Source organism: Podarcis pityusensis, assembly GCF_964106645.2.
Source record: "Podarcis pityusensis genome assembly, chromosome: 9".
Lineage (NCBI taxonomy): Eukaryota > Metazoa > Chordata > Lepidosauria > Squamata > Lacertidae > Podarcis > Podarcis pityusensis.
Window position 1 is genome coordinate 48870129 of NC_138034.1, and position 25548 is coordinate 48895676.

At 41.1% G+C, this 25548-nt stretch overlaps 2 protein-coding genes and 2 long non-coding RNA genes across 4 annotated transcripts in view; 3 read left to right on the plus strand and 1 right to left on the minus strand.

Moving 5' to 3' along the window:
• The window catches only part of ANXA5 (annexin A5), a 26358-nt gene extending 23104 nt beyond the window's left edge, over positions 1-3254 (plus strand). The window contains exons 10-13 of the mRNA XM_081021437.1: positions 171-266; positions 682-740; positions 1204-1326; positions 2412-3254. Of these exons, the coding sequence (XP_080877563.1) occupies positions 171-266; positions 682-740; positions 1204-1326; positions 2412-2474 (341 nt within the window). The 3' untranslated portion in view covers positions 2475-3254. The remainder of the gene's footprint in view (positions 1-170; positions 267-681; positions 741-1203; positions 1327-2411) is intronic.
• The window catches only part of SMIM43 (small integral membrane protein 43), a 243752-nt gene that overhangs the window by 44230 nt on the left and 173974 nt on the right, over positions 1-25548 (plus strand). The gene's annotated exons all lie outside the window — the stretch shown is intronic.
• Positions 1655-13356, minus strand: LOC308485571. The gene is made up of 2 exons (XR_013990620.1): positions 12668-13356; positions 1655-1900 (listed from the first exon to the last, which is right to left on the minus strand). It is a non-coding gene; the product is annotated as an uncharacterized lncRNA (long non-coding RNA).
• LOC308485572 lies at positions 6474-7086 on the plus strand. Its single transcript, XR_013990621.1, has 2 exons — positions 6474-6721; positions 6807-7086. It is a non-coding gene; the product is annotated as an uncharacterized lncRNA (long non-coding RNA).

Genomic DNA, 25548 nt, shown 5'->3' on the forward strand with positions numbered 1-25548 from the left:
CTTTCCTGAACACTTGAATTCATTACTATCCTGGCTTCCTTCAACTCTTCTGCCCAAATGTTGATTGTGTTTGGATGGGTGTAGGCTTTGTTATGTTTGTTTGGAAAAGCAGAAAGGAAGCAATATGTAAAATACACATGATTGCTATGTATTCCTTTTGTGTCTTTCAGTCTTTGACAAATATATGACTATCTCTGGCTTCCAAATTGAAGAGACAATCGACCGTGAAACTTCTGGTCCACTAGAGAAGCTTCTGCTGGCAGTTGGTAATGAGCAGTCCTAGTTGCGATGCACTATTTATGAGAACTGCAAGCAAGCTGTTGGGGGGAAAGCAGCACAATGTGCTGATCAAAGAAACAAAATGGCGTCTTGGTAATCTGATTCAGACGTGATTCTTGCTTGCTTTTTATTTTTTATTTAACACGGGGCTCTGAATTCTAGACTCCACAACAGCGCAAGCAGATAGCAGGGCAAATCTGCACATCTACTCAGTAGGGAAACCCATTGTGTTCAGAGGGCTTTACTCCCAGCTAGATGTACACAGAATTGCAGCATAGCTCACTGTTATGCCCTGTTATGGAAATACTGGAAGGTGCCTTTTCTGTGTGAAGCACCATGCCATTCAGATAAAGTTATTTTTCACTGTTTTCAAGCTGAACTGGATTGTTTTTCCCCTTTCAGTGAAAAGTGTCCGTAGTGTTCCTGCATATCTTGCTGAATCACTGTTTTATGCAATGAAAGTGAGTACTTATTTTACCTTTCTTTCTTTCTTTTTAAAGGACAAGTTTCCAATTGGAAACGAAATGAGAGTGGTAAAATGTTGACTTTTTCCTGACTTTTTTTTTATGCTGAGCACTGGATGCTCTATAGAGAGCTCACCACATTTATATAGTGCAGTAATTCAGGATTCTATTTCATGCAATTGTGCTAAAATCTCCTAACTTCAATGGCAAGGAGGAGGACTATTAATCCTCAAGGTATTATATACATTCTTCAAGTATCTCTATTGTATATGTATTCTGTGTGACATTCTCAGATGCAGCTATTCGCTTAGTGGCCAAAGTTAAGCCCTTTAGTTTCACTAACTTCAGTGGGAAAAATTAAGCATGTGCACGATGCTCTCCAACTGAAAGGAATGGTACCTGAAAGTAGATTGCATTCTTAATGGGTTGTTTAAAATGGGTTCCCTTTTGATTTTACCAGGGGGCTGGCACTGATGACGATACCCTGATCAGGATCGTAGTTTCAAGGAGTGAAATTGATCTGCTGGACATCAGACAGGCGTTCAGAAGAAATTTTGCAAAATCTTTGTACCATGCAATTCAGGTAGGACTTGCTTTGTAAAACTAGTATATTTCTTTCTCTTTTTGAATGGGAAATACTGACTGATGTGGCTCTTTTCTTTTTAAAATGGAATGCTGCGGGTTTGTATTTTAGCTGTACAACTGTTAAAATTTTGCAAATAGAAAAAAAGTCCACTTTCCAATACATGTGAAATCTGCCATCATGAGGCATGTAGGCAGCTAGCTTATGTGGGCTCCCATTCCTGGGCAACCTCCCAGTCCCGTGTCAGGAGGGAAAACTAAAGGCAGGCAAACTAGTTGGTCCAATGCCTTGCTGGATTTCTGGTGGCTGGATGGAAGTGAAGACAGAGTAGCGTTTCCCTTTTATTTCCAGGCTTTCTCCCTCCCATTTAAAGGATTCCCCCCTCCTATTGTTGCCAATGGAAGGGAAGATACACCAGTCCTGATGTTGGTGTATTTATGTCCCCATCCCCCATTTTGGGTGTGGGGAGAGTGTCAGGGGACCGTGAAACCTATGGCTCCTTCAGATTCATAGCTTTGCCGCAATGTATCTGCTGCATCCTCCCTTGCTTCTACTGATGTCAGTATGTCAGCATCTGTAATGCAAGGCAAAAATCAGTTAGGCAAAGGGTGGTGGAGGTTTCTGCAGCGGCAAGGAAGGGTCACATGGAGTCAAATCTTCCTCTTCACCCATGAACAGGGACATCTGTATGCCCACTGGCATTCCCTCCTCACAGCCATATGATTTGCACCCTTAATTGGCTTAAATACAAGTATTCTGGTTTAATTGATGTGTACATAGAGCTTTCCCCTTTGCCTGCATTCGCTAAAGGATATCAAAGTTGTTTAAATCCTCCTTGCAATGTTTAGGGTTATGATTTTTTGGTCTGCCATTGGAAGGCAAATAGATGTTCCCTCGTTTTGTATTTTTATATATATATATGTTGCACAAAATAAATAGCTTTCTGGAGAACTTTTGCTTACCATTCCTGAGTGGATAGTCATACAAATGGATTTCCTGCGGTAGAAAAGCTGTCATTTGTCAAGAATTTTTCCCTGAATCATTACTGACTCATTGCCATTTGATCCCTGTCTTTTGATTTGTAGAAAGATACATCTGGTGATTACAGAAAAGGCCTTTTGCTGCTCTGTGGTGGTGAAGATGACTAACTGACGGCGATATGAAAGCCAGAATCTTAACTCCTGCCTTGTGCCTCCTTCCCGCTTTGTATGGCTAAGCTTTCCATTGGCATTTACAGCTGCAGCCTTTTTTTGTGTTTCTCATGGATATCCTTGCTATCAGACGCAATGTGCATATCATTAGTATGATGATATAGTAACGCTTACTGTTGAAATCCATATCGGATCCCATTCATAGTATTGCCACTCCTTTCTAGGGAACTGCCTGTTTTTCATTGATAGTATTTTATGTTAGTTTTATACAATGTTAACATACAGGCTGCTCTTGAAAAGATTAAGCCGGCCAGTTGGAAGTCATGGGGCTGGGATCAGGCTATGCTAGTTGCACATTGAGAACAATGTGACAAGCTAGTTGTGACTTAAGTCCCATTTAACTCAATGGGGACTAAATGCAACTAACATAGTCTGGATTCAGCCCCTTTTGTGTAAAATAATTTAATGCAAAGTGCCTCTTGTGTAAATGTGTTCCCCTAGTTTTGAAAACCATGTTGGAAGCCAGAAATCTGGTGCCTTTTGTTATTATTTTGCAAAAAAAATAAAATAAAAATGGAAGTAAAAGACATTCCAAGAACTAAAACTAAATTACTTTTTAACCTGAACTATATTTTTGCATTTGTACTAATTTGTAATGGCTTTGAAATTGTGAGCTATGCATGATCTTCATGTAGTGTAATGATTTGGTGCTATTAAAAGGAACAAAAAGCCTACTAAATGATATATGGAGGACCAATAAAATGTACCCACAAACTATGAGCTTTCTGAATACTTGTGGTTTTATTAAGCAATTCTTCCCCAGAATATCTCCTCAGTTTTGTAGAATTTGTTCCAGTTCTCTTATTCTATGTGTAGGAGAGAAGAGCTATGTGGATCGCTGAAATTATTATTATTATTATTTGTTTCATTTCTATACTGCTTTATATTTTTAAGAAAAATCTCAAAGCGGTTTACAGCATATTAAAACATCAATAAAACACCAATAATGTGAAGAAAGTCAAATATACAGTCAAAGCAACATAATTAACAGAAAACTAAAGTATCTTAAAAGATTTCAAAATAAAACATTGCAAAGGAGGTCAACTGCAGAATACATATTTAACACAAAGTTAACCAAAATAATAATAGTCAAACTTTTTTTTTTAAAAAAAGGTTCCACCTCCAACCACTAGAAATCTTCATCACCAACCCTTCTGATGCCTTTAATTTCACCAGACAGGTACCTTCAGACTTTTTAGCTTATCTTCACACCTCTCATGGTTCCTTTAAAAAAAAAAAAAAAAAAGCAGAGATTTTTCAGGATACTTAATTCTCTGCCCTATGCCACGTCCTTTTCTTTTGGTCCTTCAGGGGAATTGCAGTTTATGCACAATGGCATACAAAGGTTATTTCCCCTGCTCCAACCCCAGTTACGGCAATTAGCCAAGTGTGGAATCAGTAACGGTTGGCATTTGGGCTGCTTCCATCATGACAGAAACATGCTTCTGAGAGGCCAAAGTGCTTCTAAAAAGCATAAAATCTTAAGTTTTTAAAGAACAGCTTGCACATTGAGATGACTCATGGGAAGACTCTCTCATGACCCAGGCCCACAGCCAGAATCTTGTGGGGCCTAAGGAGAAAGGGAGGTCACTGCAGAACAGGCAGAGCATAAAACACACTCTCAGAACAAGAGGTTCTGTACCTTGGCACTCAGTGCAACTGGCAACCCAAAACCTTTTCCAGAGGTGCGGTGGATGGTGTCACAATCCAGGGGTTACTGAACTCTTATCATCCCTTCTGCCTTCCACTGCTATACTGCATCACTCAGATTCCGCCCCCCCCCCCCCCCGGTTCTTATTAGCTTTTGTGTGTGTGTGTGTGTGTGAGAGAGAGAGAGAGAGAGAGAGAGAAGACAGGCAGACAGAGACTGACGACCCATTTGGAAAAGGGCCTCACACATTACTATTTATTAAATCTGTATATCACCCTATACCCATAGATCTCGGGGCAGTTCACAACATAAAATTACAATAAAACAACAACAAAGATCTTAAACTGTGGTCATTCATTTGGCAGCTATTGCCTTTCTTCTTTTTTGAGGGACTTGGCATCTTTCCACAGGGCCTGCAAGACAGAGCTGTTCCACCAAGCCTTTGGCCAGGGCATAGCCTGACTCCCTCCTTTGGCAATCTTACCAGAACTCTAGCCCATTGGTTGCCATCAATTTGATTTGAATTAATTTTATAATTAAATGATTTTAGAATGTTGTATTGCTTTATTGTTGTTAGCTGCCCTGAGCCCGGCTTCGGCTGGGGAGGGTGAGATATAAATAAATTATTATTATTATTATTATTATTATTATTATTATTATTTATTTAAATGTAATGGGTTCAATGGCCCTTATCATGCTGAGCACAGAAGGTATCAGAAGGCTGGAGATGAGTAAAAAAAAAAGGTAAAGGTAAAGGACCCCTGGATGGTTACTTCCAGTCAAAGGTGACTATGGGGTTGCGGCACTCATCTCGCTTTCAGGCCGAGGGAGCCGGCATTTGTCCACAGACAGCTTTTTAGGTCATGTGGCCAGCATGACTAAACCGCTTCTGGTGCAATGGGACTCTGTGACGGAAACCAAAGTGCATGGAAATGCCATTTACCTTCCTGCCGCAGCAGTACCTATTTATCTACTTGCACTGGTGTGCTTTCAAACTGCTAAGTAGACAGGAACTGGGATAGAGCAACGGGAGCTCACCCCGCTGTGGGGATTCGAACCGCCGACCTTCCGATTAGCAAGCCCAAGAACCTCAGTGGTTTAGACCACAGTGCCATCCGTGTCCCCCTGGAGATGAGTAGTCCCTGATAGGCACCAGCCCATTCCAAAAGATCTGCTGGTATGGATTTGCTGCAGAGTCAGGTCTGTGCGCTGGCCTGACTTTGAGTTGCTATTATTCAGGGCTGCTTTCCTGCTCTTTTCTTAAATCATTCTAGTACTTCAGTGTACTGTATACAGTGCAATGTAAACAATAAATTTCAGACATGGAGTAAATGTGCTTTTATAGGTACAGTGGTACCTCGGGTTAAGAACTTAATTCGTTCTGGAGGTCCGTTCTTAACCTGAAACTGTTCTTAATCTGAAGTACCACTTTAGCTAATGGGGCCTTCTGCCGCCGCAGCATGATTTCTGTTCTCATCCTGAAGCAAAGTTCTTAACCCAAGGTACTATTTCTGGGTTAGCGGAGTCTGTAACCTGAAGAGTCTGTAACCCCGAGGTACCACTGTATTAGTGCAATAACAGTTAAAAAGAATTTGTTGTAGTTTTAAAAAATAGCCTTGAATATCTTTCGGTTTTACAAATAGTTGGGGATGTCTTTTACAAATCAGTTTCAATTTTAGAAAAAAGTGCATTCTTCCCCAGTTTGTATAATGGCCAATGGCCAATGACACATTTCTTGTGCTGTTGTGTATTAAGGCTATCAACATGCTTCAACTCAGTCTTTTTCTTTATAGAAGTTATTTATTCACCATTTCTTACACACTGGTTTACAGAGACTCTTCAAGAAGGAAGCTAATAGAATTGAATCAGTGGTAGCTATTATACAATATAGTAGTAGGCAGAAAGAAAGAAAGTGTTAGGGAACAGAACCAGAGGGAGTAACTTGCAGACCACAAAGGAAGCTTTTTGGACATTGTGGCTATTGGCAGGAATCAGTTTCTACTTAATATTTGGTAATGAAAATTGCAAATGCTAATACAGCATTATCTAGTATTTCCATCTCATACATACATATGTCATTTTATTTGTAAGCTGCCTTTCCATTGTTAAAACCATCCTCATGGCAGCTTACGACTTGGAAATAAATCACAGTTACAAATATAACAAAAGTAGTGATAAACAATAAAACACATCAAAACTACAGAAACAAATCGAAAAATTTCCATCCAAGTTCTAAAAATAAAGATACAAAAAAGCAATATCAATAACAGCTAAAACCCCCCAGCAACTCCTGCTAAACAATACCTCAACCAAAAAAGGCAGCGCAAAATAGGATTCTCTCATACTGAAACAATAATAATTTTGAAACTCCTTTTTACATCCTTACAAACATACCATAAAAACAGCTAAAAATAACCTTAGATTTTCATGTTCTTACCTCCTTTTTTATTTCCTCTTTCCTTCTGACAACTTGTTCCGACAAACCTCTTATTCATTTGCATCTACTTTTCAAGATTGCTTGGTTGCATATTTTGTGAAAAAACTGCTCTGCACCCAGATGAGCAAATCAAATCTAGAATGTTGGTTCGGACAAAAAGAAAAAGGAAAAAAAGAGGGAGGACCAAAAGCATTTCTTCCTCATTTGTGCCTTGCGTCAAAAATACTGTATCCTAAGATTCTTGCGGTGGCAGTAGCTTAAAAAAAGAAGAAGAAAAAAGGCCTTTCCTAACAAACTAGTCTTGGACACAGAAATTCCTTACTTTGCAAATGGTCCAAACAGTACAGGCTGATATCAGATGTGGTTTACTTATGGTTCTGGTGCCATCTAGCTTCTGCCAGCTTTATTACTATTCTGATTAACATGACTATTATTTGCAGAACTCATTATCTGTGTTACTTTTTTTAAAAAACGATCAACCCCAACAGGATTCTGTGCACTAACATGAATAAACAATATGATCCATAGTAATATGAATAATTAATGAACTCTGTTCTGAATATATGCTATATTTTATTTATTATTACATTTATATCCCACTTTTCCTTCCCAGGGAGCTCAAAGTAGGTTTTGTGGTTCTCCTATTTTAGGTTAGGCTAAGAAGCACTGATTGGCCCAAGATAATCCAGTGAGCTTCATGGCGGAGTGGGGATTTCAATCTTGGACACTTGAACTGTAACACTACTCAGGTACTCTGTGCAATTGTTTGCTCCCAAATTCTGCTGGCATGTATCAATAAAACTTTGCCTAGCAATTTGTGCACCACAATTCCATTATAGCTGAAATATAGTGTCGTTTTGTTTTAAAGCATCTAGCTATTGCTGAAAACCTTTCATTAGTGATGTCGACTAAGAGATGGATATATACAGGCACCTGTAGTGAAAACAGCGCTACAGTTATGTCATGCTTGGAATAATTTTTCCTTCTGTTCAACTCATAAGCAGTAGATCTCCTAATGGCATGAATTGCCTTTCCTGAACTGTACAGAAGGATCACACAGCACACAATGAGCACATCACCTAAAAGGAAGTGGCTTGTATTTATTAAGGTATTACTTTAGTAAGGGAAGAGGAAAGGAATGGAAGCTAGCTAATTGTGCTAATCTCTGCTAATGAATCCTAGTGTTTGCACAGCTGATTCATAAATTAGTTCCCAGTGTCAATAGGAATTGCTTCTGTTCCTACACCTGGTGCTCAAAAGCCTGCTCACTCAGGCTCTCAACTTGTGATTTATATTTTTTGCAAAAGATGAACTTCAGTAGTTGCAAATCCACTCCTTCCTGAAGACTTCTTCCTCAAATCGGCTCTCCAGTGCATCCATGAAGGAATATCATGAAGGAATATCCATATAGGAATAGGCAGTGCTTTTTTTCTGGGGGTACGCAGGGGTACGCATACCCCTAAACATTTTGTGAATCTAACGGGAGAAGAAACTATTTTTTAAAAAAATTAAGTTTCTTCTCTAGCACGGTGAATCATCAGTTCTGTTGCTACCCCCAATGGCATCCTTATTTCCTGTTACGGTGTTTCCTGAGTCTCAGAAGGAATGACAGTACTCCTAAACATTTTTAAAGAAAAAAAGCACTGGGAATAGGGTACAGAGTCAGGATCAATATCTGCTTTCTGAATGTGCTGAATGTTCCTGTCTAAACTTCAAAAGAGCCAGGAATGGGCATCCCTACACACATGATGAAATTAGAGTGGAAATTGCATTGGTTGAGTCACCTCCAGAGGCTCATCACAATATGGATGAGTTTCTGCATTTGGTCTACAAAAGGGAATCTACAGGCAGCTCTTGCTGAATCAGGGAGACAGTAGCCCTGTTCACATGTTCTCAGAATTACATGCAGGGATGTGGGGATTACTGCACTAGCTCCACCCCTGTCTTCTGTCATGTCACTGTCGTTGTTTCAATCCCTATTGCTCTCAGTATGGAGTCTGCTGTGCTTGCTTAGGTTTCTGGCACAATTCCTCTACAAATGTTGGCCATCCAACACAATGGAAATGGGCCCAGTGATGCAACAAAGGAGGCAGAGCTAGCTAGCATGTGTATTGCTCCTATCCTTCATGTGATTCTAATCTTATGAGGGAAACTGATGCCTGAATCAAGTACAAATAAATAAAGTAAAAAGCATAGATGTATGCTTTTTAGCTGGGAGCAAACTCCAATGAACTTGGTAAATATAGTGGAATTATAGAATCGTAGAGCTGCATGGGAGCATGGAAGTAATCTGGTTAACCCATAGAACAATGCAGGATCTGCAATGTCAGATGCAACACAGACTCACACCGTTGGGGGCCGGATCCTGGCTTGTACCAGTGCATCTGCCTCTGCTGTTGTTTTTCCAAGGTGAGCTCCAAGGATAAGACTGGGTGTTTGTCCACACTTTGTGCATATTGCCTGATATACACACCATTGCAATGCCGCAACATTTTGCTGCTTTGGCTGGCAGATGTTTCGGTACAAACATTTAGAACTGAATTGCAAGTTCACCCATTCATGAAATCTAAAAGGCTCTCAGAGTTGTAAATGGTGTGCTCTTATGCCCTAAGTGTAGACTATTTTAAAAAGACTGTAATTTTATCCTCTCAAAATCAGCTCTCATTTGAATGTTCAAAATCCCTGGCTGATGAGAGCTATTCTCTACCAAATTTCAACATTCTTCAGCAGTTTCAATCCCTGGGCTGACTTCTGTCTTGTTTACAAGACTGTTATATACTGAGGTGGTGTTTGTCACGGAAGCCCTTTGTTTTCAAAATAACACAATTCATTTTCACTGACTCCGAAAATGAAGACAAAGCCAGAATGCTTTCAACTGGATAAATGAAAGTCAAGTTAAGGTTGGATAAATTCTGAAAAGTTTCACATATCCAAGAATCTTTGCTTTGCAACAAGATTATAACAGCTGACCTAGAAAGCTGGTGTGTGTGTGTCTGTGTAATTTATAAATTTATTTGACTTGTGGGTGTCATATAAAACACACACGACTGTGTGTTTGAGCATATTTTTTCCAAAGCCTGGAGGAAAGGGAACAAAGTCTTGCATTGCTTCAAGGAGGCACAGGAAGGTTGAGCGATTTGGCACCCTGCCATAGTTAATTACCACCAAGATATTTTTAGGCCCGACAGTGTTCCTCTCTTCTGAGTGGCGAATAACATAGAATCATAGAATCTTAGAGTTGGAAGTGACCCCAAGGCTCATCTTATCCAACCCCCGGCCAAGAAGGAATCTCAACTCAAACATCCTTGACAGATGGCCATTCAACCTTTGCTTAGAAACCACCAAGAAAGGAGAGTCCACCATCTGCCAGAGTCCATTCCACTGTCAAACTGCTCTCCCCCCCCCTCAATTTTTAAAATTCATTTTATAACACAAATAAACAACAAAAACAGAAAAACAAACAATACAAACAAATTCTTGTCTTATCCTTATTTTTTCTAAGCATTGTTAGGTGAGCTTCCCCAAGTCCCCCCTATCTTATTTTCATTTTCTCTCATTTTTAGCAGTTTACATATATCATAATTTTAAACCATTTTTTAAAATCACACTTACTTTTACCATAAAAATCTTCATATTTTCCCTTACAATACTATTTTAAAATACACTGTCTTCTACTTCTAACCCTACAGCCTATATCCACTTCCAAAGCTCTTCTAAGATTTAAATATTAACATATTTTTTCAAATATTCTTTAAATTTCTTCCAATCTTCTTCCACCGTCTCTTCTCTCTGGTCTCAGAGTTTCCCAGTCAGTTTGGCAAGTTCCATATAGTCCATCATCTTCCTCTGCCATTCTTTGATAGTTGGTAAATCTTGTTTCTTCCAATTCTTCGCTAATAAGATTCTCACAGCTGTTGTGGCATACAGAAAAAAGTAACATCCTTTTTGGGGATTTTACCCCCCACTATACCAAGTAAAATGGCTTCTGGTTTCTTAATAAATGTGTTTTTCAACACTTTTTTCAGTTCATTATAAATCATTTCCCAGAAGTCTTTTACCTTGGGGCACATCCACCACATGTGGTAAAAGGTTCCTTCTTTTTCCTTACATTTCCAGCATTTATACTGTATACTGTCAGAATGTTCTTTTCCTTTTTATTTTTTTTATTGTATTTTCTTCTTATTATTTATTATTTTAAACAAAGTGATAATAATAATAATGTGCACCCCACCCCCGAGACCATTCCATTATCCAGCCTCCCAAAATTTCAACACCTATTGCGATGGTTTGACCCCTTTCCTTTTTAACAGTACAAATTCTACAAACCACCTTCCATATCTCCTCAGGATCATTTCTCCTGCATATTCCCCTTCTTACCTTAATGACACATGTTAATTTATCATTCATAGTTATATCCCACACCTCTTTATACCATTCTTCCATTTTATATTCACCTTGCCCCTTCCACTTCCTAGCTATAATAACTTGTGCCGCTGTCAATAAATTTGTGAGCAAGTCCTTCATAGCCTGTGACCCTTCCAGTCCATCATATATTGATAACAATGCTACTTCTGGACTTTCAGTCAACTTTAACCCTGTGATTTCTGTTATCTCCTTAAACACCCTTTGCCAAAAAGTTTGTATGCATTTACACCCCAACCACATGTGAAAATAAGTACCGTACCGGTTTCCTGGCATCCCCTCCAACATGACTCCAAATATTCCTTGTTTATTTGATTTAATCTTACTGGTGTTAAGTGCCATCTCCATACTAAAAGGTAAAGGTACCCCTGCCCGTACGGGCCAGTCTTGACAGACTCTAGGGTTGTGCGCTCATCTCACTCTATAGGCCGGGAGCCAGCGCTGTCCGCAGACACTTCCGGGTCACGTGGCCAGCGTGACAAGCTGCATCTGGCGAGCCAGCGCAGCACACGGAACTCCATACTAACTTGTAGTAATTTTCTTTTATCCTTATAGACAACATTCTCAGAGTGTGTTTCTCCCATATCCCCACCCCCACCCCAGCTTTGGCTATTTATCTTCCCTGTTGTCTCCTTTTCCCACTCCTCTTTTAACTGATCTTGTTGATTCTCCATTTCTAGAATGTTCTAGAAATCTAGTTTCTTGTAACTTGAAGCCATTGGTCCAAGTACTACATTCCAGAGCAGGAGAAAACAAGCTTGCTCCATCTTCCATGTGACAGCTCTTTTAAATATTTGAAGATGGCTATCCCATCTCTTCTCAGTCTCCTCTTTTCCAGGCTAAACATAACCAATCGCTCTTCATAAAACTTGGTTTCCAGACCCTTGATCTTCTTGGCTGCCCTCTTCTGCTGGGTCTTAGTAATCACAGCATCCTTTCCTAAGAGCTCACAGACTGTTTAATTATCTGTCCTATTACCTTTCCAGTCAGTAGTTACTAGGGTCTTCCCCCACCCACTTTTTGAAAACAGCGGCAACATTTGCCCTCCACCAGTTTGCAGGGACCTCACATATGGTAATCTAATATGCAGCATAGTCTCCAGGCATGGCCAAACTTGACACTCCAGCTGTTTTGGGAGTACAATTCCCATCATTCCTGACCACTGGTCCTCTTAGCTAGGGGTGATGGGAGTTGTAGTCCCAAAACAGCTGGAGGGCGAAGTCTGGTCTAGTCAGTTGCCTGTAATCATATTAAGTTTGGTGGTGTGTCAGCAGTGACACTGCAACTCATGTGATGGTGAAAGGCATTGGTCAAAATCCATCGCTTATGAGGGGGTGCCTACCAGGGATCATAGAGTTGGCATATGACACAGGCATGTTCAATCATCAGCCACTCTCCATTCAGGCACAAACAAGCCCCAGCTTCAGTCCACAAATATCCACACAGCTTCCGTCAATGGGCTTCCAAAAGGGAATTTCAACCAGCTTACATTCATAAATACCTGCCTGCTCCAGCCTTGCGGCATTTGCCAGCATCCAAATGTAAACTCCTCCTGCTTCCACCCACCAACATCTGCCAGCTTCCATCAGGTCCACCACCAGACACCAGCCAGTTGCTCACCATGGATATCAGCCACGTTCAAACTGCAATTCCACTCAGCTTGCAAACCTGCCTTCTCATCATTCACCTCCTTCTGTCTCCTATTTCTCCTCTGTGTGGAAAGAGGCCACCCAGTGATGAATGCCACAGCTGTTGTCCTCTTTGGGAAGGTTAAAGACTTTTGCCTTGGCTTTCCCCATGGCCCACCTTTATAGATCCACTTGTCTGCCATGTGCCATTTGTGACATCACAGGCAGTCCACAGTCAATGGCAGCAGCTGGGGAGGTGCATCAAAACCTGCTTAGCTCCTGCAATAGTGAAGGCAGCTTTCTTTGTCTCGTTCCCTGTTTGTTATTGAAAAGATGTAGAGCCCACTCCTTATCTGTACTGATACCAGGGAAGGGAGCACCATAAGCCTAGGGGCGGTCATTTTTCAGCCTAATGGCTGCACGCCTTCATGTCCAGTGTTCCAGGAGCCACATGCAAGTGGCAGGAGGGGGGACAGAGGCAGAAAGGGCATGGAGTGACAAATGTAACTCTTATCTTTGTACAGGAGACGCCATTCCAGAGGCTTAAGCACCCCGTATCTCTCAGGCCAGTTAAGCAAGAAACATAATCACATTTGAAACATAGAATAAACATAGAATAGGCTTCACTTCATATGTTAGAAAAAAATTTCTGTGTAGAAAGTTTATGCATTAAAGTGATTCATATTAGCAGATAATTCTCCTGCTTTGCTATGTCCACAAGATGGTGATGGTGAGTTATTTATCAGGCTGTAAGGTAACAGTTGTTTCAGTTTTTCTCAAGGTATGCCGTGAACTGCTTCAATTACTGCTTATTCATTAAAGTATTTTATTTTCCCCTTCCTAATAGTAAAGTACATAATCCCCTGTCATTGGTCTGAAAGTTGAACTAACCCAAACTCCCTCCCGCTGCCCAGAAGCCAAAATTTTCCTAGAACCCCAGGTGGGATTCTATTACTCAATCTTTTGCTTTTTCAATTCTTCTTTTATCAGGAACCCTCCTTTAATGTTTCCTCTAAGCCAACTGTTTCCTTTTCCTTCTGTGACATGGAGGGGGGAGGAGTTTGTGGTTTGGAGAGAAATGAAGCACTTATGGGACAGGGTGGAAGGGGGAGCAGCCATCTTGCTTTGAACTTGGATCAGTTCCTCTTTTTCTGCAAAGGAGAAATTCAAAAGTTTGAAGAAAAGCAGAGCACAGATACACAATTGGATTTTACTAAGTGCTCAGCAATGCTGGAGTTTAATATGGATTTGTAGCTGCTTGTGACTCATGACCTCTTTCCCAGCATCAACATAAAGTCTTCCTCATCCAACCAGCAGCCTGCACTCCCCCAGCCTCCATAAAATTAAAATTTTCCTGATTCATAGATAATTCAATAAGGGAAGAAAATCCAATATAAAATTGCTTGTTACCTGACTGCAGATGTACTGAAGCACATGGTGTCAGTGGTTTGTTTGTTTTTTACAAGTATGTTGGCATTTACTGGGTACCATTTATTACCACACCTCCTACTTCCATCGTGTTTCCATCAGCCCACGTGAAAGAATGCAGCCTGCTCTATTGTTGTTGAAGGCACATTATCAGTAATTTTATTTTTCAAACAGCTTCTTTTTTGCAGAAATGCTCTTCGGCAAGATAGCTGCATTCAAAATAAATGGAAAATCAACTTTTAAATAGGGGGAAAGTGTGGGCTGCCACTTTTGGTAGATAATGCAGGACAGTGAACGTGGTGGTGGTGTGGGGGAGCACACACAGGATGTATCAAGTTCACATCTACACATCTTTATTCATAGTCAGACACCAGGAAGTATATGACAGAACAACGAATGAATGTTCAGAAGCAGTGGTGGAGGGAAGTTTCTGTCAAATTTTTTTTTAAAGAACTTCGTAGCTGACATGAATGAAATGTCAATAAGGCAATTTTTGAGTGACGTTTCTGTGAAGCACTTCAGATACAAGAAGATGATTCTTCTGCCTACCAAAATTTAAATCCTAGCAATAATTACACTTTTCTGAATCTTTCTCAAACTGTGTTTCTACTTCATCTGTTGGGTGTGTTCAGTAGTAAGACAACAGTGATCAAAACTTTGTCCTGCCCAAGCGATTGAAGGCCAAAGAAAATCCCACCCCCATTTTAGGCTTCAATACAATGCACACTTACTAGGGAGTAAGTTCCATTGAAAATAGTGTGGCTTAATTTCTGAGCAGTCATGCATAGAGTCACAGTAATTGTAGGATCCGTGGCTGAGAGTAATGCTACTTCTGCCTCGTGAGAACCTCAGAGATAGGATTCCATATGATTCTTTCCTATGGATTATGTAGATTTTCAGAGCCAGGTTTTGCCAAAGAAGTAAGGTTTGAAGTGAGCCTTCTGTGTACCAGAAAACAAGTCAAGGTGGGTTGGGAGTAAGTAATATAACAAAATATTGCAGTGCCTCAAAAGTATCATTGATCTCTAAATGGTTGGAACATTGAAATATAACTTGGAAATCTTTTTTTTATTTAAGATTTGCACTTACTAATCATGATTTTTATATGCAAGTCCCATTCTGTAAGATTAAAGTTTGAGAGATAGGCCATTGAATTGATCCAGCAAACTATTCTTATGTTCTTATCCCATCCCCATGATGGATGTGCTTGATCTTTTTTCTACTGAGGTAATCTTTAATATATTTTTGTGACAGCTGTACTTTTTCATATTTTAATAGAGTTTCTCAAAAGGATTCATAGATGTGGTACATTTTGTCTTGCATTATTCCACTATTTATTTGAGTTGAAATAATTAAAATAACGATAAACACGCTTGATTTATTGCTTTTCGGGCCTGTTCATTGGAGATGATATGTCTTTGTTTGTACCAGTTGCTAAGATGAAGTAGCTTTCCCCAGATTGTCATGTTTGAATGGTTCTATAATTGCCTTTCAAACATCTTCAATTAATGAAGATTGTGGTGGATTAAATCTATATGAGCGTTTTCTCTATACGTTCATTATAGTTTTTGTGGAATTAGGTATATGTCAGGGACTGGACTGAACAGGAGGGCTGGGAAGTCTCCCCTCAGTCTGCTTGGCTCCTCTCAGAAGAGGAGGGGCAGTGGGAAGTTTTGCCCCCCCCCCGTCTCCAGCAGTTTCAAGAGGAGAAGGAGACAGGGCTGAATTACAGCTGAAGGAAGAAATGCCTAGTTATGAGATAGTGGAGGAGGAGGAGGAGGAGGGGAGAGTCAGAGAGCAGCCAGCAGAGACCTCCCTGGAGAGTCTGGGAGATCCTCTTTCTCCAAGGTCACACCAATCCCTCCGCATTCAAGAACAGAGAATGCAGAGAAGTGTGACTCCTGGGACTTTCCGTAGGTACTCAGGATGTTGTTGGGGATGGAAGAGGAGGGACTCAGAGTAGGCAACATCTCCTTTTTGTGGAGATATGGATTCTTTGTCTTGCAACCAGATGACTGAATAAAAACCATAAATACGAACTTACTTGTTCTTCTTGCCTTTGATGCTACTGGGGGAGGAGAGAATTCTCCATGCCTGACAGTATGTTAGAGTCTTTTATGGTCTTCTTTGAATCAAACCAAGGTAATCTCCATAACTGATAATTATGTAACACCAGTTCTGCTTGTAGTAATATATCATTGTTGTTGTTGCTGTTTAGTCATTTAGTTGTGTCCGACTCTTCGTGACCCCATGGACCAGAGCACGCCAGGCACTCCTGTTTTCCACTGCCTCCCACAGTTTGGTCAAACTATATTAGTAGCTTCGAGTACACTGTCCAACCATCTCGTCCTCTGTCAGCTTTGAAGACTGTAATGCATTTTTAAAAACTTGGATGTGTCAATGACAATGTCTTCTCTCAGCATGACAGTAATATGTGTTGATTTCTTAAGTGCAGCATACTTGCCATGTTCTAGTTTTAAAAGATTGTTTACAAGGTTATTTAGTATTAGCGGAGTCTGACAACAAGAAGTTGCAGTTCATCATATATGGATGGGTGTGTGTGTGTGTGTGTGTGTGTGTGTGTATACATGTATACACATATGCTTGCATGTGTCAACTTTTTCAAGTTAGGGAGGCACTTAGGATTCCATGCTCAAGTACATGGAGCCCATTCTGCTCATTTGCCTCCTCAAGACACAAGATTTCAGGAGAGGTTTATAGCTCAGTGTTAGATCATCTGTGCTACATACATGCAGAAGGTCCCAGGTTCAATCCCAGGTGTCTCCGATAGGGCTGTGGAAGTCTGACTCAGTATAAGGCAGCTTCTCATTGTCCCATAACTTGGTGATTCTCTATACTGTTGGAAAATAAAGTAGCCATCTTCTCAGAGCTAAGTCTCTTTGAGTTCAATGTACTCCTAAGTTGTAAGTCTGTAAACAGTTGCAGCCTCATAGTATCACAGAACTTATTTTAGCCAGTCCTAGTCAGCAGGACTAGGTGAAGGCTTGGCTATCTCTTACTTACAATTAAACCTTTAAAAGATAAAGGCAGCAGTCCTGTTCTGTGATGGCATGTTGAATTTTTAGTGCTGCTATTTGCTTGCTACCAGCTTTTGTTTTTTAAAAAAATAATTTTTATTGATTTTCCAGTAAAAACAGCCAGTCAAGATATCCGAATCATAATCCAAATAAAAATAATAAACTAAAATAAAAAAGGAACCAAATTATAGTCCAAATTGCAATTATTAATTTTTTCGGGCTCCCCACAGTCTGGACCTCTGAAGCGTATCTCCAAATCTTCCTTCCTGCCTCTTCTCATTGCTTTCATATTTTCCACCTTCTGATCTTAACACTTTAAAGTTCTCCATCCTTGGCTATGCGATTCTCAGTCATGTAAAAAATCATATATCCTTTCATCTATCGAATACAGCTTTATTTGTAAATATATATTTTTTCAACTGTCTGTTTAGCAGCGCAGCTTTTCTTGACTTCATTCCAATCTTCCAATCCGGGCTGTTGTCCAAGTTTATCCCTTGACGTTTAATGACGCAGCAACTCCCAAGTTGTTAAATCACTCCAATCCCGGCTGTTGTCCAAACCTTTCTTTTGAGATTTAATGACGCAGTACCTTCCACATTGTTGAGTTGTTACTATAAATTGTTGGGCAGATTGTTTGCAATATTGCAATGCAAATGAACTGTATTCCATAGATATACATCATTTGGCGATTGATCAGCCTCTTGGAGACCACAAAAGAGACCAGGCCCCAGAGGGGGGGCTGCCAGGCATCCATTCAGCCTTCTCTCTCGCTCATAAAGAAAAACTTCTGCAAACAGCTGCACTATATATTGCTACCAGCTTTTGGATACAGAGGGACTCAGGTGAAATTGTTAATGAAGAGCATGGTCTGTGGAGAAGGTTTCACCTCTGTTGCTTTGCTGTGGGCAGTGCTCTATTATCAAGTTACAAAATCAATTAACTTGGATTTCTCTTTCCTTTTCTTAAGCACATAATGTTTCACAACTAGCGGATGAAGATAACTGTACTGTTCTCAAGGGAGTGCCCAGTCCTTCAACACATTTCAGGTAGGTATGCCATGGGACTGAACTTATCTTTTTTATCTCAGCAGCTTTTGTATCTCAGTGTGTTGCGCTTTCACCCCTAGTAGACTTCCAGTAAAGATTACTCACTTTTTCAAGATGACACTCAGATCACAATTCAATAGTCTACATCCTTTAATTATTCTGTTGCAAGCCGTAATGAAACCTGGCTAGAAAACCTCATTGGTAGCACAGCAGGTGATTTGAAATAAGTGAAATGGAATGAGGAAAGAAAATCCACCAGAAGATTATCAGGCCCCGAATGAGGGAAAAAACCACCTACTGGTTTTGCCACTCACGAAAGGATAATTAATGTGAAATGTGAGTTTGGGTTGCCATATCAACAAAGAGGTTTCTGGGTGGGTTTGGGTTGGGTTTTTTTAAAGACACTTGGGAAACCATTGTGCAAATAGAGCACAAATACAACAGGAATGTTATATATAGTAATTATAAAAACAAATGTATTAAAAGATGGGACTGCTTGCTCCACACCTCTATCTTGGCATTTGGGAATTACACTTATACCCACAAACAGAGCTTACTTCTCCTTCACCAACACTTTCTAGGAGCAGAAAATAGAGGCTGGCATTGTTTAGTCTTCCTAGATTCACACATCACTTCAGTCAAAATGGGGAGCTAGTACAACTTATTATCAGGTGTGGATAGTTGTACAGTATTGTTGTCAAGCTTGGCTTTTAAAAGAAGCCAGACTTCACTGCCTTCAAATAAGTTTTTCCTGCCAATTGTTCAACAGCTGAGACAGCTAGAGGAACCTTGTGTATTATGCTTCTAAAACATGTTAGTTTGTTCAATTAAATATGGTACGTTATGGTCCCATGGAGGACAGCTGTAAGGTAGCTAATAGGCAATTAAATCAACTCATCTATTTGCAAATTGGTCTTACCAGAATTCATTAAAATGCAGAGACTGTTGTTTTCCTAAATGCATGCTACTTAAAGGAGATTAAATAACTTGCTTTTGGGTTTCCATGTTTAAAAGTCCCTTGCACGAGTAGCAGGCTGGCTCATTATGTGGTATTGCTACTTCCAAACACTTGCAGGCCCAGGCCATGCACTCCCCCCCCTTCCGCTCAAGTGAGCCACCAATAAAAGAGACCACACAGTTGAATGGGATCAAATCAAGCCACAACTTCCTTGATGAGGTGGTTTGGCACAGGCATTGGGTAAGCATTTCAATTTCTGGGCTTCCTACTGGAAATAACATCAGGGGTCAACCAGGCAGCGAGGATTCCTAAGACTTACATCAAATAGGGGGATCCCTGAGTCCCCCATCTGGGCAAATGGCCAGAAGCAACTCCATCATGGATCCCTTTAATGGGTTACCCTATTTCTGGAGGGGAAGGTGAGGGTACAATACCCCCCTCCAATCAAGCCTACAGTTACCCAATGTCTAAACTGCCAAAGGTGTGACAAGGTAGGCAAAACCTCCAGGTCATAGTCAATTTGCCTGAAAGGCAAATTCTTACCTGGCCCCGCTAACATGGCGACCACCACCAGCCATAGCAAGGTCAACTCAATGAGTAAATGCAAAACTACCAGAGTGAGTGAGTGGGTGGGGCCTGGGACAGGCTGCTTTTAAATCCCCTGGGAGTGGACCTGAGGGAAGCCTGATTGTGCCCTCATGCCTGCCCCCATGAGCCCAGCCCTCTGCGCTAGCCTGCCATTGGCCAACTCAGTAGGCTGACCCGGAGCAGGATTTCAAGATGGGAGCAGAAGCCAAAGCTCGTGCTCTGGCTGGGATCAGCTCCCCACACCCAGCCCTGCATTGCTGGTGGGGGAGGGGAGGCACTGGCTGTCCTGCAAAGTCGCCACACCCCTAAAAGGGGGTAAGCGGACTTTTAGTACAGTGGTCAAAGAATTCCTAATCACACTCCTATTTGCAGTTATCTCATGGAAGTATGGGAAAGATTCTATGCCCTCGTTGAGCAACAGTTAATCTAGAGAGGAAAGTACAGTGGTACCTTGAGTTAAGAACTTAATTCGTTCGGAGGTCCGTTCTTAACCTGAAACTGTTCTTAACCTGAAGCACCACTTTAGCTAATGTGGCCTCCTGTCGCCGCCGCACGATTTCTGTTCTCATCCTGAAGCAAAGTTCTTAACCCGAGGTACTATTTCTGGATTAGCGGGGTCTGTAATCTGAAGCGTCTGTAACCTGAGGTATCACTGTACTGGAAAAAAACTGCAGAGTGCTTATGTCAAAAGAATCACTGCAGTATTATTTAAAACATTCAGACCACCACAACAATCTGCAGTGGTACCTCTACTTATGAACATAATTCGTTCTGGAGGTCCGTTCTTAACCTGAAACTGTTCTTAACTAGAGGCGTGCTTTCGCTAATGGGGCCTCTTGCTGCTGCTGCACCGCCAGCGCACGATTTCCGTTCTTATCCTGGGGCAAAGTTCTTAACTTGAGGTAACTCTTCCAGGTTAGTGGAGTTTGTAACCTGAAGTGTTTGTAACCTGAGGCGTTTGTAACTTGAGGTACCACTGTATGTGTTAAGCAGCTAGCTTGTGCTTATCAGGCAGAACTAGAGCTGAGCATTAGGAGTTAGGTGTAATATTACTCTATATTTAACATTTGTATTAGTCAGCTGTGTTTAAGGTATAAGACTGTGTATGCACAATACTTTAAAGCCCATTCAAAACACATTCTTTCTTTCAAATAACTATGGGCACTGTAGTTTACACCTCACAGAGTTACAGTTCCCTGAATGTGTAGTCTCTAACCCCTATTACAGAAATGCATCAGTATCCCCATTATTTTACACAGAGGGAGTTTTATTTGCAAAGAAGAGAACATTAAGCTTTAGCCAAGATCATATTTACTTCCACACTAGACCTTAAATTTATATTCCTGTCATTCTGATGTTCTTTCAGCATGATCAATCCCAAGTGGCAGAATCATTATGGAAGCATTAAGATCAGACCTGCAGAACTTGAGGGAGAGGAACTCATCAGTCATGCAGCAGTTGGCACAAATGGTGTTAGGGAAATGATGCTGAAGTTGGCTACTAGTTCTCATCTGCACAAAAAATCAAGAAGGATGCTGCCCAAAATTCAAATGCAGTATTTTTTCAAATATATATATATTGTTAATTAAGGACACATGTCATGGTTTGTTAACAATGCCCTTTCAAAGTGATACAATACAAAGAAATTTGGGAACCCACGTTAAAATTTGGGTTTTCTACACCTGCAATATATGAAGGAATGAAACTTTATTTGCGTCAGCCATAGGCCATAGCAACAAAAGAACATTGCAATATACACAGAACAGAAATAAAAAGTTGATTATATAAAACACAGTTTAGGGTCCTGAATCAGTAGTCAAATGGTGGATCTTACTCCGATTGCCTCAGCTAAAAACCTTGCAGCCTTTGCTGTCACCTGCTCATCTTGATCTGCCAAAAGAAAGGACACTGTGGCAGTGGTTGGGCGACCTGGAATGGACAATAAGAGAGGGGTGATAATCTCATTCCTCAAGTCTTTATAAAGAGTGCAAGCCAGAAGGGCATGCGCCACCCATTCAGTACTGCCATCTCCACAGGGACATAAGCATTTTTTGTGTGGAATCTGTTGGAATCATCCCTCAAGTACAGCCGAGGGCAAGACATTCAATCTTGCGAGAGTAAAAGTGCGTCTATATTTTGGAATTGCTAGTTTATGCAGATAGGATGCCAGAGGATCAAAATGGGAAGGTGGATTTATGGCATGCCTTTGTCTGATGTCATTATAGATAAGGAGTGAGCTGTACATAGCAAATAAGCAAAGCAGAAATGGCTGCTAGCTGCACCCACCATTGTAAGGCCTGAGGAGGTGATGATGATGATGTCTCTCCAGCTGCTGTTATTGGCTCTGGACTCCCTGTGATGTCACATAAGCACATGGCAGCTCAGTGGATATAGAAAAGCAGCCCAAGGGGAAAGCCCAAGGCAAAGCTTGAAAAGGACACAGTGGACAACAGTTGTGTTATTCAGTACTTGGTGATCTCCGTCCGCATGGAGGCGAAGTGGCAAATGGAAGGAGGCCATCATCCGTCAATGAGATGCTGTGGAGCAACGAGAAGGCAAGTGTACCTGCTGAGCAGGACCGCGGCTTGATAGCGGCAGATATCCATGGTTGGAAGCTGGCGATGGACCTGGCAGAAGCTGTGATTAGCATGTGGAAGCCCAGGACGCCGCAGGGCTGAAGGAGGCTGAAGTTTGTGCACGTAAGTTGGTTGAAATGCACCTTCAGAAGGCCATTGACAAAAGCTGTGTGGATATTTGTGGGCTGACGCTGGGGTAAGTATGAATGGAGAGTGTGGACATAGGTCACCCACCAGACCCAGGTATGCCTGGGTATTGCATGTTCAGATAGTGGTGTAGGCTGCCCTCCAGGCTCTGGGCGAATGAACCACTGGATGTTCATGGGTGGAAGCCAGCGGAGGTTGGCAGGCTGGCCAGTGGAGATAGCTGGGTGATAACTGTTGAATGAAGGCCACTCCCCTCACCGTATCTGTGTTTGCCTTTCATGGATATTCACAAGCCGACAAGGCTTTCCCCAAAAGCAGCAATGAAGGGGACAGCAGAGCTTAAGCAAGCCATCTTCTACTTCTAAATCAAGGTATTTCTAAATACATCTAAGTAATGCTCATGACATTCCCCTTTCCAGTACCAGGATAGGAGGCTGTGCAGATGCATCCCTAAGCAGTTCCCACGGGCTACAAACTTCCTGTGATGTCACAAATGGGCAGGGTGGCTGAGGGGAAAGAGGCTGTTACTAGTGGGAGGTGGCTGGAAGAAGGGAGAAACCCCAGTAGAAGGTTCAGGGGAAGTTGGGTAGGTAGGCAGGGCCAGCTGGATATGCAGAAGTTGAATATGGGCTGACTCCCTTGTCTATTTGCGTTGCCAACATTTTGTTCTCTCATGGCTCCTGTACCTGTCTCACCTAGATTGCTTGGCAAGAGCCCCAGCCCTTTAATGGTTCCTGCAGAGCACCCGCAATATATATATATATTCAACCAGGCCTGTTGATTGATAGCTGGGGTCTAAACTGATGGTTAACAGGCCAAGATCAAAAGCATTTTGAAACAAGATATTAAACGTTAAATAATATTCAACATTAAGTTTCCTCTCAAACGTGTAACATTAGTGCAACTCCAGAGCATACAGAAATTTGCTCCAGAGGAGCCACTCTCCTCCCTCTTGCAATGGAGAGTGGAAACGGGGGGGGGGGGGGCACGACAATGCATAATTCCGATACACTGCTACTGCTGTTAATCTAATCATTTGCATTTTAATAGTTGGGTTATTATTTCTTTTCTGTTTGCTTTTTATCCCTAAGTCAAATTGAGCAGCTCCTTTGTGAAGGAGGAAAGCAGGCTATTCATTTTATAAATTAACTGCATTCAGCTGTGTCTTTGAAATTCAACCCCCTCTGTGCCCGCTTTAAACTCTGTAACAAGCACACAAGCGTCACACTTTGCTGAAGCTAAAGCAGATCACATTATGTTCTTCTCCAGGAACAGTGACCACATACATGCCACCTTGGGTTCCAAGATGGAAGAACATGGTTGATAATTTTAAGGAGTGAGGAATACAGTCAGCATTGGCTGGAGCACCTGCTCCTAACAGTCACAACCCCAACACTTGTCTTGTTTCATACTCTCTCTTTTTCAACATACCAGTCCTAAACTGCGTCAGGGCTCCTTACAGCTACTTTTGTAAACAAGGAGATGTGGCCAGTCTAAGAGTGTTTTTGAATCACATTGTTAAAGTCATGTCTAGTTAGACCCAGAAGAGATTACCTTCTTGGTCTCTTTTGTACTAAGAGAATACAGAGAGAATATCTGCTTTGCTAAACACTTTATGCTTCTGGCATAAATAGACATTTTAAAAAATTCATGGCTGAAGTTTGTTGCTGGTTTCTGAGATAATGCAGTAAATTCTTCTCCGCATAAAAGTGTCACTTTTACAAATGAAAATTAAGATGATTTGTAGCATATTACAATTGCAATTAAGCTATAATGAGTCCCCCCAAATTACACATGATGTAGGTTCTCATTATATAATATAAACACTTCTTTACTGGGTTTCCTTTTCTTGGCTTATGGTGTTTTGCATCTGCCTTTTCAATTTCCAAAGAATGCAATAACCTGAAACATATCAAATGCATAGCATATGCTCCGGGTGGTATAATAAATGTTATTTGAAATGAAATTTCCTTGAGCCATGAAGCTTGATCCTGTCCATGATTATGTGGAAGTAAGTCTCACTGAGTTCAACAGAAGCTACTTCCTAGTAAGCAATCACAAGACTATGGCCATAATAGCTCAATTCCATTTCAATTTAAGTAACAAAATAGGGTGGTTTTGTTCCTCCCTGATCCCATTATTCTCACTAATACCACTTGTTCTGGATCTTGCCATCTTGTGCTTTCAATACATGGCAGCCCTTCTCAGATGTTCGAAGGAATGTGGATAAGTCGGCGAAGGAGCCTGACTGCCACCACAATGCTATACCCCCACCCTGAACATTCCTTTCACTCTATGACAGGGGTGAGGAGCTTCCAGCCACGGGCCTAGTTAGACACAGCATTTGTCCCAGTTTGGCCCACAAGTCCATATTCTCCAGACCATGCCCATCTACACCACACCTGATGTCATCAGGCATGCATGGGGCAGGTGAGGATGTGGCTCCAAAGGAAGAATGGGGAGCTTAAAGCAAGTTCCTGATTGCTCCTTCGCAAGTGAGGCTTGCTGGCTGCGCTGACACTGAGCCCAGCTAGGATCAGCTGCACTAGGAAGTTCCCCACTAGGAACTCCTCAATAGGGAACTCCTTAATGCAGCTGTTGACTGGTAATTGCAGTGAGCTGCTTTGAAAACAGATTGCCAACACAGATCAGCTTGATGGATCAGCAGTTACAGTGAGCCCCTTTGAAGTTGCCACCTGACATAATGGGGGGAAAAGACAAAATACCTTATGAAATCACTAATAGTCATATTAGACAATACTGGGCTTGATGAATTTAACATCCTTGTTACGCTTCAGCATAATTTCTATAAACACCACCTTTTCTTGAATACAAATTTGGATATTTGGATGGCATCTATATGTGTCAACTAAGATGGGTGCATTGATGTTTAAATGTATTCTTAGTGTGAGCTGACATTCTCATGATTTTTGAAATTATTATTTAGTTTTAAGTTTTCTTCTTTAATGAATTTGCAATAAAAACCAACCAACCAAAAAACCCAGCCTCCATCCATTGGGGAAACAGGCAGTTGGTAACTTGTGTTGTTCAAGTCGTAACTAGAAAGGCAGATATAAAAATATATCTAATAA